This window comes from Triturus cristatus, chromosome 7 (assembly GCF_964204655.1).
Source record: "Triturus cristatus chromosome 7, aTriCri1.1, whole genome shotgun sequence".
NCBI classification, from domain to species: domain Eukaryota; kingdom Metazoa; phylum Chordata; class Amphibia; order Caudata; family Salamandridae; genus Triturus; species Triturus cristatus.
The window spans coordinates 1,141,962,976-1,141,977,148 of NC_140590.1; the positions used below are offsets into that span (position 1 = coordinate 1,141,962,976).

Below are 14,173 nucleotides of genomic sequence, written 5' to 3' on the forward strand. Positions count from 1 at the left end.
GGACCCGCGAGGCCTGCAGAATCGCATCCCGGTCTCTGTAGTAAAACAGTTTGGCCACGATAGGCCTCGGGGGGGCCCCCGGCCGTGGCCGCCCGCCCGGAACTCGATGAGCCCGTTCAACGGCAAAAAATTTACTCAAGCCCGCAGGGGTCAGCTGTTGGAGGATGAGTTCCTCGACCAGGAGGTCAACCGGGCGGTCGTCGGAGGACTCCGGTACGCCGATGACACGGATGTTGTTGCGTCGGGCCCGTCCCTCGAAGTCCTCCAGCCGCCGGGCCATCTGCTCATTGACCACCTTGATGTCGCCAAGCGCGGCCTGCAGGTCCGACACATCCGCACCCAGGGTGGAGGTCCGCGCATCGAGAGTTTGAACCCTCTCGTTTGTTTTGGAGAGGTCCGCCCGTATTAAGGTGACATCAATCGCCACCGTATCGATCTTGTGGGCCAGGGCCTCGTATTGCGTGGCGATGGTCTCCCGGATGCCATCAATGGCGCCCATGATGTCCTGTAGGGAAAGTTCCGAAGGGACGGATGTGCCACCACCGGCGACGTCTGAGGGGGGACCGGCCGTTCCAGGAGAGCCTCTGCCCTGAGTGTAGCGGTCCATGTTGTTGGTCTGGACCGATCCTCCACGGAGGGAGGATTTAGTCTTACGCCCCTCGGGGCCCCCCTTGCCCCCCATGCGGCCACGGACTCCGAGGGGGACCGCCGGTCAAAAGTAGTTGGGATACCGGCCCTGGAAACCAGCGCCTCACCCGAGGCCACAATATGGCGGTGCGGGGGGACCCAAGGCGATAGGCACTCTAGTGGCAGGCGGAGACAAAGCTTTGTGCAGAGGTCAGGGAAACACCCCGCCACCTCAATCGCTCCACCGGCCAGCCCCCGGAGGTCTAAAAGTGAAACCGAAAGTGGCCGAGCGGCCCCTGGCACCACGCCGCAGCCGTTGTTGTTCAACTGCGACACGGCCCCACGGCTCACCTTCGCCCCGGGCACCTCCGTCGGGTGGGTCCCAAAAGTTCAAACAACGATAACTCAGGGTTCCCGGGTCCGATTAAATTTCTGAAAAGAGATACGTGCTCAGCCGGTCGTCATCTCCCAGATTCCATAAACCAAATCAGGATATTGTCAGGATAAATTCCGAGGAGCAGCGAGGGTCCGGGGAGCCCTGTGCTCACGCGACCATCTTGGATGCGCGCTAGGCTCCTCCCCACACTAGCTTGTTGCTTGGTTTGCACATCTACACAGTAATGTTTTGTGAAAGTGTGCGGTGTTGACCATGTCGCTGCTTTGCAGATGTCATCTAGTGGTATGTTTCCTAGAAAAGCCATAGAAGCCCCTATCTTCCTTGTAGAGTGGGCTTTAGGGGGAACAGATAGCGTTCGTTTTGCTTTGTGGTAGCAAATCTGTATGCATTTTACAATCCACCTAGCTATCCCTGATTTAGAAATAGGGTTGCCTTTATGTGGTGGAGAGAAAGAGACAAATAGCTGTTTGGTTTTTCTGAAAGGTTGTGTTCTTTGGATGTAGTAAAGTAAGGCCCTTTTAACATCCAGTGTGTGTAAAGCCCTTTCCGCAACGGTTTGAGGTTGTGAGAAAAAGACTGGTAATTCTACCGACTGGTTTAAATGGAATGGAGAAATGACTTTGGGTAGAAATTTTGGGTTGGTGCATAGTACAACCTTGTTCTGATGCATTTGGAGAAAAGGTTCCTGTATAGCGAGTGCTTGTATTTCACTAACCCTTCTGAGGGTAGTGATGGCCACTAGAAAAGCTGTTTTCCATGTGAGAAATTGCAGCTCACATTTATGTAATGGTTCGAAAGGGGGTCCCATTAACCTTGTGAGAACTATATTCAAGTTCCAGACAGGTGAGGGTGTTACTCTGGGTGGAATTACTCTTTTGAGGCCTTCCATAAAGGCCTTGATAGCAGGCACCCTGAAAAGTGATAGGTGCTGCCTGTTCTGTAAATAAGCAGCAATTGCTGCGAGGTGTAAACGAATGGAAGTATATGCTATGACTGATGTGCTGTATGGACACATTTAAAGGATTGATTGTGTTGTTGTGGCAGTAAACAACAAATCTTTTCCACTTTGCAGCATAGCATGCCCTAGTAGTAGGGCGTCTAGCTTCCCTGATAATATTCATGCAATCAGGGGGAAGGTTAAGGTATCTGAATTCTAGGACCTCAGGAGCCAGATTGCAAGGTTGAGCTGAGCTGGGTCCGGGTGTCTGATCTCTCCATGGTTCTGGGTTAGGAGGCATGGTGAGAGGTGCAGCTTTTGGTGTGGTACTACCGAGAGTTCCAGCAGTGTGGTGTACCACGGTTGTCTGGCCCATGTTGGAGCTTCTAGGATCAGTGTTAGGGAATGCTGTTGTAGCTTTCGCACCACTAATGGAATTAGTGGGAGAGGTGGAAAAGCGTATGCAAATTTGTTTGACCAGTTCATCCATATCGCATTGCCTTTGGACAATGGGTGTGGGTATCTGGCGGCGAAGCTTGGGCATTTTTTGTTTTCGTGGGTGGCGAAGAGGTCTATCTGTGGATGCCCCCACATCTGAAAGAACGGGTGAAGAACCTGTGGGTGAAGTTCCCACTCGTGGAGCTGCTGCGTTTGTCTGCTGAGCAGATCTGCCACGGTGTTTTGGACTCCTGGGACGTGTTGGGCCAGGAGAAAGATTTTTTGTGGAATTGCCCATCTCCATATGCTCTGTGCTAATTGAGAGAGCTGTGGAGAGTGTGTGCCCCCCTGTTTTTGAATGTAGTACATGGCAGTCATGTTGTCTGAGCGAATGAGGACTGCCTTGCCTGAAATCTGCGTCTGGAAGGATTTTAGGGCGAGGAAGATTGCCAGTAACTCCAGATGGTTGATGTGGAGTAACTTCTGTTGCGGCGTCCATGTGCCCTGTACTGTGAGATGTAATAGATGAGCTCCCCAGCCGGAGAGCGATGCGTCTGTTGTCAGGATTATTTGTGGAACCGGGTCCAGGAACGGTCGACTTCTGGAAAGGTTTGTGGTGTTCCACCACTGCAGAGAGCGATGGGTGCGACAGTCTACCAACACCAGATCTGTCAGTTGCCCCTGGGCCTGGTTCCACTGGCGCGCTAAGCACTCTTGGAGTGGACGCATCTGGAGTCTTGCATGGGGCACTATGAAAATGCAAGAGGCCATCATCCCTATCAGTTGCGTAAACACTCTTGCTGGGAGAGAGTGTTGAAATATGAATTTCTGACGCAGAGCTTGTATGTTTGCAATCCTGGCAGGATTGGGATAGGCTATGGCTTTTGAGGTGTCTATGGTAGCACCGAGGTATTGTTGTGTGTGTGATGATACCAGGTGGGACTTTTGATGGTTCACTGTGAACCCTAGCTGGTGGTAATGCAGTTGGATTGTAGCCGCCGTGTGTTGCACACATTGTTCGTAGAACGTGGCTTTTATTAGCCAGTCGTCCAAGTATGGGAAGACGTGAATGTGCTGTCTTCTGAGGTGTGCAGCCACTACTGCTAGGCACTTGGTGAATACCCTTGGTGCTGTCGTTACCCCGAACGGGAGCACCTTGAACTGGTAGGGTTGCCCGTCCACCACAAATCTGAGGTACGTTCTGTGAGCCTGGTGTACTGGGATGTGAAAGTATGCGTCTTTCAAGTCCAGAGTGGTGAGGAAGTCGTTCTGGGAGAGGAGTGGAAGAACCTGTTGAAGGGTTACCATGTGAAAATGGTCTGAATGTATGTAAGTATTTAGAGGTCTGAGATCTAGGATAGGTCGTAGAGTCTCGTCTCTCTTTGGAATCAGAAAGTACAGGGAGTAGACCCCTAAATTTTGTTGATTTATGGGGACCTGCTCTATGGCTTGTTTTTGCAGGAGGGAGATCACCTCCTGTTTTAATAACATAGCATGTTCTTGAGACATAGGGCGTTGCCTGGGTGGAATGTTTGGGGGGGGGGGGTAGATGTTAATTCTAGGCAATACCCTGAATGAATAATTTGGGTCACCCATCTGTCTGAGGTGATTGTCTCCCAGACGTGAAGGAAATGTTGTATTCTGCCCCCGACCGGAGTGGAATGGTCTGGAGGGAGCGGGGGAAAGTCATTGGGTAGGAGGTGTGGCAGAGCGGGCGGTATTTGTCTTGCCTCTGCCCTTATTATTATTGCCTCTGTATCCGCCTCTTTGATAACCCTTTGTGAAGGTAGATTGAGGAGGGGATTTGTATGACGTGGATGCACTATCCGAGGAGTAGCCTCTGCCCGTGCCCCGAAAGGAAGAGCGGCGAAAAGAGCGCCTAGGAGTGTGTGACTGTAGGGCTCCCATGGATTTCGCCGTGTCAGTATCTTTTTTCATCTTCGAGGGCTTCATCAACTTTTGGGCCAAATAGATGATCTTGGTCGAATGGTGGAACCTGAAACTCTGAGCCAGGCATGGCGACGGAGAAGGACACTGGTGTTTATGGCCCTGGAGGCTGCATCTGCTGCATCTAGGGCACAGCGTATAGAGGTATTAGTTATTGTTTTTCCCTCTTGGATCAATTCATTAGCCCTATTCTTGTATTTTTCAGGGAGATGGTGCATGATGGTCTCTAACTCATCATAATGTGCCCTGTCGTATCTGGCCAATAGCGCTTGCGTGTTGACGATACGCCATATATTGGCGGCTTGTGACGCAGTGCGCTTCCCTGACGCGTCTAGGAGCTTGGACTCTTTGTCAGGTGGTGGTGCTTCGCCTGACGCCTGAGAATTTGAGCGCTTCCTAGCTGTAGATACCACTAGGGAATCCAATGGTGCAGGACCTTTAATGTATGAAGGGTCTGTGGGGGCGGCTTTGTATTTTTTTTCTATACGGGGGTTTAGGACCCTGGCCCTGACTGGGTCTTTAAAAACCTCCGGTGCATGTTTAATTACTCCCTTTAACATAGGTAGAATGGCAGTAGACCTATGTGCATTGTCGAAGGTGTCTAGGAGAAAATCTTCCTCCACTGGGTCAGTATGTAACTCCACCCCGTGGTAGTGTGCCGCCCTTTGTAATAGGTGGTGAAAGCCTAAGGAATCTTCAGGTGGGGATGGCCTAGATGGGTAAAGGTCATCCTGTGGGACATCTGGGATGTCCGGATTGTTATAGTCGTCCCATGGGTCTGGAGATCCAGTAGGGGTGGGGTCTTGTGGCACATCTGCTGGATCATAATAAGGGTCTTCTAAATCGTCTGGGACAGGAGACAAGGTTGGGGAACGATGAGGCAGGGGTGGAGAGGGTGGGGAGGGTGGAGGAGGTGGAGGAGGTGGGGAAGGCACTCTGAAAGGGGAGGTAGCAGTGTCTTTCCTCTTTGGAGGTGGAGCTGGTTTGTCCAAGTGTCTCTTTTTCGAAGACAATGTCAAATGTCCAGTTTTTGGATTCTTGGTGAGTGTCTTTTGCAGAGGATCCGGTGTGAAAAGTTCTTGCGACACTGGTTGTTCGGTCGGCGCCGAAGTTTTCGGGGCGACGGCTTTTTAGGCTTGTCTAAGCTGTGCTTCTTTGGGATCTCCAATTTTTGGGTCGGTGCCGAAGAAGGTTTCGGCACAGGAGTGTCGGTGCAGAGGACCTTGTGATGTTTGGTCGGCACCGGAAGGGCAGGTTTCGACACCGAAGGCTTTGGTACTGGGTTCGGTGTGGAGATGGAGGCCGATCTTTTCTTCGGTGCCGAAGGGTGTTTTTCGGTACCGCTGGTCGGCTGGCTCGAGCCCGAGCTGCCGGAAGGCTTAATAGGCTTCTTTACCGGGCCCGAAGGTGGGGTGTGAGAAGCAGTATCCATGGTCTTGCCTAGGCCCGAAGGCGAAGGTGTGACCGATGCCTTTTTGGGTATCGGCGTGGGAGGGGGTATTGTACTCACGACCCTCTGCGCCGGGGTGATGTCCTCCACATCGGAGTCGTCGGCCTCGGAAGCACTGACGAGGTAGTCGTCCTCTTCTTCGATGTTCTGCTGTCCCGGAGCTTCGACGTCGTCCCCGAATATGTCGACTGGAGCGGAGGTCGAGGAGTGCGCCATGTTGCGTCTAGCCCGTCGATCTCGAATAGTCTTTTTAGAGCGAAAAGACTTGCAGGCGGGACAGTCTCGGGCCTCGTGTTCAGGGGAGAGGCAGAGGTTGCACATCTCATGAAGATCGGTGTGGGGAAACTTGGACCCACATCGAGGGCACTTCTTGAAGGGAGTTCTTTCCATCAGCCGAGACCGGAGCCGGAATAGGCCCGAAGGCCGCCGTCGACGACCGGAATCGAAGAAGTGCCGAAGAGAAGGTGATTAAGATGATTTATTATCTGCGTCGATCGTTGAACTGGAAAAGTTCGGAACCGGAGCGCGAAGTATTACATCCGAGCCCGATGGCGGAAAAAAACAATCTGAGGATGGAGCGCCCATGCGCAATACGAACCAAAGGAGGAGTCACCGACCTCGTGACTTCCAAAGACTTTCCAAGAGGAAAAACAAACTGCAAACATCCGGGCCCAACACCAGATGGCGATCTATGCACAGTGTATAATCTGCAGCTCATATGCCTCGAACAAGACATTTCAACCTAACCAGATTTTGAGAAAGTATCGGTTTTTAGAACTGCACCACTTTAAAAGCATGCAGCCCATCTGCAGCCTCCTATGTTCATGTTATGGTCACAGCAGACTAGGAAAGAATTCGATCCTTCCTAATAGAAAAAGAAATCTGAGAACAATGTAGCTAGGCATCAGAATCACGTAATGTATAGTCAAAGGGAGGTAATTGCGTTTGTTTCGTTTGCTTTGTAAAGGCCTGCTATTACATTCTAGTACCACTGAACAGTAGCAATAGTCATGGAATCATAGCTTACCTGTTCTTTGCAGAAGGTGCTTTACTCCACTGGGATATTTTAACCTACAGTCCGATTTTAGTATTTGTGAGAGTTTGAGCTATTGGCATTGTAAATGACCAAGCCTTTTATTTATGTGTTTTGAAAACCTGCAAGCTGTACATAAACACCCACTTTGTACTTATGGTCGTTGCTTACAAGAAGCAAGGCTGGCAGTAACGGAGTCTCTTTTACTGCCAGCCTTGTTTCTTGTAAGCAAGGGCTACAAGTACAAAGTGGTATTTACGCACCACTTGCAGGTTTTCCAAACACATAAATAAAATACATTGTCCTTTACAATGCCAATAGCTTCAGCTCTTGTAAATGCTAGACCTATTGCAATGCAAATGCTTGTTTTAAATGATGTAAGGATTTATGGATTCATGTGAACAGCAATATCATGAATGATGTCATCAGCGGTGTCATCATGTATGTAATTTGAGGTGATTAGAGATTTCATCAATTATATCAACTGATTTGTCATGAGTGATTTAATATGGGAGGTCATAAGCAGTGCATGACACCAGTGTGAGTTCTAGTTAGTTCTCTAAACTAGAACTGGTGAATGTCAGCATTTTTTTTTTTTTTAAATGTTAGCTCTTTTCTCTTTTTAACATCCAAGTATAATGTCACTTTAACTTTTGTTTTTTTCCAGTGAACTTCTGTGGTCTTTTGGTCATTTTCTAAATTGTGCAATTGCCCAACCCCCTCGGGCAACCTGCGCCTAACCCGGTTAGGCTTTGCATGACCTTTGGCTGTGCACAGTGGGGCAACAATGGTAATAAACAACATATTACACAGTACTCTGGCCAAGATGTACGACCTTTTAGTCGTCTCAAAAAGCGGTCGCAAACCGATTGGCACATGCAAAATTGGTTGTACGCAACGTATGAAAGGCACTCGCAAACCCGAATTTTGCAAAGCAAATGAATACTGACTCGCAAAAAAATGCGACCGGTATTTGCGTTCATTTGCGAATCACTAATTCTAATGTACAGACCAGTCGCAAATAGCGAAAATGCGCAAAAAGGCTCCTTTGCGCATGCAAATTACCACTAATCAGAACCCGGTGAAAACCGGGCCCAACCTATAAAAACAGGCCCAGAATGCATCAGAAACCTTACCACAATGGCTGCCCTGTACGCAATAGCGAGGAGGATGCAAACACTGGCTGCTCAGCATAAGAGGCGGAGACAAGAGAGGATATTCAGAGTCAGGCTAACATTGTTTGCGAAGACAGAGGAAGAGATTTAGGACCAGTACAGGCTGAGTAGCACTGTCATCCTAGACCTCATAGACGCTCTGAAGCCACAAATGGAAAGTAGAACCCTGCGCAGCAATGCAATCCGCACACATGTGCAGGTGTTGTGCTCCTTCCACCTACTGGCCACTGGTAGCTACCAAGAGGTCATCGCAGTGGCCGGAGTTGTGTCGCAGAGTGCGCTTTCGCGTTTCTTCAACAATTTCCTAGATGCCATGCTACACCACATCCATCAACACATCTACCTGCCCAGGGATGATGTGGAACTTGAAAATACAAAACTACAATTGTACAGAATAGCTAGGTTTCCACAGGTCAGAGTGCATAGATGGGACCCATGTGCCCATATGTCCCCCATCCCGCATAGAATACATATTCCTTAATAGGAAAAGCACACATTCCCTCAACATCCAAGTTGTCTGGGACGCAAACAAAATCATCATAGAAATTGTTGCCAAATATCCTAGCAGCACTCATGACTCTCACATCTTCAGACAGTGGCATATACCAGAAATTAGAAAGATGTGACTTTGATGAAGGATACCTACTAGGTACAGAAATGTCATGTCCACAGGGAAATTAATTTGCACTTTACTGTATGTGTGCATGTTGTCTCACCATCATATATCTCTCACCAGGTGACAGTGTGTATGCCCTGCGGCCATAGATCCTCACACTGTACCGTCTCCCAACAAGGAACTTGAAAGGCGGTACAACTGGGCACATAGGTGACCCAGGATTGTGATTGAGCGCACATTTGGCATCCTAAAATCGTGCTTCATGTGCCTGCACAAGAGTGGCAGAGCCCTGCAGTATGCACCTGAGACAGTCTGCAAAATAGTGGTGTCATGTGCCATGCTCCACAATATAGCCTGCAGGGTTGGAGTGCACATGGATGTCAATCAGAATTGAGGATGAGGAACCAGGACCAACTGCCCAACAGCAGAGGGATGGGAGCTCTTCAGCAGAGGGGGGAGAAGGCGCAGGGACCACATAAGCATTATTTTTAAAGGTACGTCCAAAGTAATGACACACTACCCTCTACATAAGACAGTACAAATTGTGAAATCGACTTTGAATTTTAGCTTTATTGTGCAAGCTTGCACAAACAAATTCAGGACAACCTGTTCATCACAAAACGCATGATAAAACAAATGCATAACTGTATTGTGGTTAAAATCACCACAAATGTTGACAAAGATGTGGGCAAACGACTGTGCAGTTAGTCTTCACAATTAACTTTCAACCTCTATGTCCAGCCTGGGTAGAGCTGCAACTTGGAATACCAGCCTGGCGGCTGCTGCTTCTTCACAGAATTGGAGTTTCCACAGCAGAGAGGCTACTGCAGCTGGGAACCTCACTGTCAGCACCCTCTGTTGCACCACCACTGGCAAACATACTAGTATGCAGTGTCTCCACTGCTGCAGTTATTTGTTGCAGGCCGTGTGCCACATCACCAGTGTAGTGGCCCATCTCCATCTGGAGACCTAGGGTGTGCCTTGTGTGTTGGGTAGTTGCATGAGCGAGTCTACCAATGGCCCTAGGCAAAGCGTCCATTTTGTGTCCCCTGCTGCGCTCCATGCGTCTGTGCTGCCCCCATTCCTCAGCCAAATATTTGCACAGATCGCCAATAGCACCTGGGAGGGCATCAAATGTAGCTTCCAGGCGGCAGTGGTTATCAGTCATCTTTTGTGGGATGTCCCTGAATACCTGGGTCAACTTAAGGTTCATCTGCCTTTGTTGTGGTTGTTGTTGCAGGCACTGGATCCAGAGCATCACCTGTTCCAGGCCTCCAAACAACACCTGATTGGGTACTCCAGCAGGGGGCTGAGTGTGCAGACTGGCTTGCATTCGCCGTATGGAATGCAGGGTTGTACGCACTAGACGGACCCTGGTGACAGGAGTGCATATTGATGCTGCTGTCTCCCGTGATGCTGGCACACTGGCTGTATCCTGTGTTGAGGTTACTGCAACAGTGTCTGGGACTTCAGGACAACTTGGCCAATCTGATGCTCCCCCATCCTGCCCTTCCTCCATCTGGACCTAATCCTGGCTTCCCTCAGTGTCATCTGCACTGTGCTTTCCTCGCAGTGGTGAATCTATGGGGCAAAAGATGTAAGGAGAAATGAATTGTGAGTCACTATCTCAGTGGTGTTGCAATGTTTATCAGCTCATGTCGTTCCGTAACTACACTGTATATGTCACTGACTAAGTTTCCCATAAAGCACCATTTGGGTTTATTTTGTGTGGCAATGGAATTGTGGGTTTGGATGATTAGTATGTGCAGAATATGCTTTAGTGGTGAATTCAACATTTCTTACGCATTTCACACTTATCAGGGTTTGGTGGTGGCTGTGATGAGTCAATGGTCCCAAACCGACAACTGCCACCCTCTCCAGGGTGCTCTCCACCATGGCCTCTGCTGCAGATGGTTACGATGCGGTAGATGGCCCTCCTCCTGTCCCTTGTACTTCTCGCAGGCGTGCTGCCACCCTCTCCTTGGCCCTGGAGCGCAGATCATACCATCTTTTTCTTGATGTCGTCCAGGGACCTGTGTGCCACACCCAGGACATTGAAGCGCTGCTGTATTCCTCTCAAGTTCTTACACTTGTCCACTTCAGGGACACTGTGCGATGTCCTGCCAAACAGCTCCTCATAATTATTGCAGCATTCCTCCATTAGGATTTCTATCGCCTTTTCAGAGAATTCGAGCTTCCTCAGACGCTCCTTTTCAGCCATGTTACTGGCTTTGCTGCTCATTGTTTTTCTGAGAGGCTGCCTGCAGTGTTGAACTATTGTGCTGCACCTAACCATGTGCTAGATAATATGCTCAGAAATCTCCTGGGACACCACTTCCTGTTTTGGGGCCCTTCAGCTCTACCAGGAAGTGTCGCAATTTGCGTGCACTAAATGTTTCTGCTCTCGCTATTTGTGCACGCTAAATGTCCTTTTCAGATGAGGACGCTAGTTGTGAGCGGTTACTGACTCGCAAATAGCCGCGACGCAAAATAGCGATGCGAGTCATTAGCGACTCTCAATCATGGTACCTCTTGGGTACGTAGGTATCGTTTTATGACTCGCAATTTAGGAGTCGTAAATTTTATTGGTTGTACATCTGGGACTATCTATATATGTATGTATGTATACTGCCACACACAAATCAAGGCAGGAAATGTTTCATGCTTTTAAACTTGACTAAACTATTCTATTGTACAAAATATGTATATTTTTTTTACTGCAACCCAGGTGACGCAAACATCTAGGGGCCATATAATACAGATGCGGATTTGGGTGTTTTATTGCCTGCTTTTTAAAGATTAAAAGTTAAAAATCAAGAAGGGTTAGTTATCCTCGAGAATTGCAGATCTGTGACCACTGAAAAGTGTGGAAGGTAAACAGAAAAATCACTCAATCATTTTAGAATTGAATATCAAACTGGCGTACCACATATTAGGTTCCCATGTAGCCATGTTGTGGTCTCTATTAAGATTTATAAATCTCTAAAACGTTTGGCAAAATTATTTAATATTGCCACCATTGTTGCAAAAAAACATACTGCAATGCGACATCTTATGGATCAACTCAATATTTTACACATTTGTACATATATTTAACAGATTTGTTCTAATGAAATGTCCTGGCTTATGACTTGCAAGATAAGGTGCAAGGATGTGAGTTACTACACTTGAAACTCACAATGTTTTATTTCAATCCTGAAAATAGTCCTTAAGAACTCATGAACGAAAACAGATTTCTCATGGTGAGCTGTAGAGTATGTAATCCAAGCTGGCCCACACCAGCTGCATACAGGCAGAGAGGTTGTGCATGCTGGTACACTGTCTACAAAGGCAAGACCTTTATCCACCCTCATATAACATTATGATCATGTACATCCACCTTTGCCTCCACTCACTGAACGGGTAAACAGAGCTTGTCTGCTATAAAAGCACAATAAGCTTAAAACCCTAGCAGCTGCTTGTGTAGCTGAGCAACAAATACACACAAAAGGAGCGAGGCACAGAGCAGGTAACAATGGCAGTGTTAAAAACAAGGCCACAGAATTCCCTATGAAAGGAAGGAAACGCATCATAATTCAAATAATAATTATTTAAAACCTCCTTAGATCTTTTCCTTTAATACTTTCTTCTGAATATTTCATTCCATTTGAAATAATATGTGCACTTCATTGTTTCAGTCACAAAATGTTCTCTTGGCATGGAGAAATGATGAAGGACAATGCCCTGGAGCACAATCAAAATCCAAATAGTATAAGCGCCCCAGGGATCTTCCAAAAAATTGTTCTTTCTCAGCACAATAGTGCAAGGCACTACACCAGGAAGCTTCAGTCATCCCTGCTGAATACCAAGCAAGGCCAATACCTCAAGAAGCCAAGCAACTGGGAAGTGCAGAGTGTGCTGTACAGTACAACTCTCCCGCCAAGTTCCTTGTGTGCCAGTTCAAGGCACTGCAAATAAAACCAGTGCTTGGTGGGTAGAGTCAATAGGACGTGCTCTCCACCTCAAGTACAACAAAGGAAAAGAAGCGGTCTCTTGTGAGGCAGGCATGCTGGTTGTGCCACAGCTTTTCCTTCAAGCCCTTGTTATAGCACATTATGCTCACATTCCCTTAGTGGTGGCAGCAGGAATTAACATAGGAATCCTTCTTCTCCCTCAGGTTCACACCCCTGGTCTCTGAAAATAAAGGACAGAGCTGTCGATCAGGAAAGATTAGATTTTGACCTTGGGTCTGTAGAGTTATTTACAGGTTATACAGTCTCTTATTGTTGGGCGATGATTTATCATGCATGGCCAGAATCGGGAATCATTAGGTGCACTGGAACCAAACAAGTCGGTTGGGACTTTCCTGATACATATTAAATTTCAATCTTGTGATAATATATAAGAAACAAAGAGCTGTGCGTTTAAACTCTCAACTCTATGTAAATTTCCTAGAAACTACTCACTATTTTGCAAAAAGCTTTTAATATTGCTTGTAAATTCTTTCAATAAAGGCATAATCCTTCATCTTTTATAATTCTGCTGATACAGCTCCTGTTAAGAGTGTTCAGCATAAAATCAAAATAGGATATAGGGCAATGTCTTCAAATTCAGAATCAATTCAGTACAACTCTGGAGAAAAATAAACAGCTATCGAGATTTTACATAAAAGCTTTTCCTTAATCTGAAACTGCTTAAAGATAGCTAGGTGATTCGGACCTCTTAAGCTTTGTATAGATATTTCTTGACTCACTTATCTACAGAGACTTGTGAGACTGTAACTCGAAGGGTGCCTGTCATAGCCCAAATCATACTGCATTTGAACAGGCAGAAACATGATGGGCTAGCAATTAGTGTGTGAATGTGAAGTGAGAGGGGGTAAACCTGTGTGGGCTTTTGGAAACCCTCTCCAGTAGAGATGGGTGTGCCATCCTCAAATGGAGCAGCAGTAGCGCAAACAGAAAATATGACAACATTACCCTGGCACACCCAAGGCTTGGAAAGCGTAAATAAGTTCCCTTAGCTGACATTAGTAAGATGGTGCAGACATCACCGTATGAGCACATCTATACAATTCAGCTTAAACTGTCCATTGGAGACTACCCCTGCTAAATGTGTTTTAGGCATATGATCAGTGACCTATCTTGATCTCACAGGCTGGGTTTGAGTCTAGAGCTCAGCACCTAGTGGTTGAGAGACTGATGCTTCCAGAGACGAAACATCTATCATAGTGACACACAGTACGTCGACCCTAGACCTGAAGGTTAATTTTTCAAAGTCGTTTATAATGGCCTGCGGTCCAAAAAAGACAAAAACCTGAAGTTTTAATGTAAGGGGGTAATACCATAAAAAAGGTGGAAACCTTTACATATCTGGGGAATATGTTCAATAAGGCATTCAAATTGGATTCCTTGGTTACGTCAAGGGCTCAGCAAACAAGTAGAGCTGTGGAGGGGTTGTTTAGGTTTGCCTGTAAGTTGGGTCATAAGCCAGTGCCAGAGCTTGTGACTTTATATAAATCAAAATGCCTGTCGGTTGCTTCTTACGGTGCGGGAGTATGGGGCAACCAAAAAA

At 47.5% G+C, this 14,173-nt stretch overlaps 1 protein-coding gene and 1 long non-coding RNA gene across 6 annotated transcripts in view; one reads left to right on the forward strand and one right to left on the reverse strand.

Moving 5' to 3' along the window:
* The window catches only part of LOC146811255 (uncharacterized), a 242,335-nt gene that overhangs the window by 134,991 nt on the left and 93,171 nt on the right, over window positions 1–14,173 (forward strand). The gene's annotated exons all lie outside the window — the stretch shown is intronic.
* Window positions 9,166–14,173, reverse strand: part of RAB24 (RAB24, member RAS oncogene family) — a 134,054-nt gene continuing 129,046 nt past the window's right edge. For 3 of the 4 annotated variants that reach the window (XM_085618322.1, XM_085618320.1, XM_085618319.1), the window contains one exon: window positions 9,166–12,793. In XM_085618322.1, coding sequence (XP_085474448.1) covers window positions 12,729–12,793 — 65 coding nt within the window. In that variant the 3' untranslated portion in view covers window positions 9,166–12,728. Of the gene's footprint in view, window positions 12,813–14,173 lie in introns of all 4 variants that reach the window. The other variant, XM_085618321.1, reaches the window with a different exon arrangement.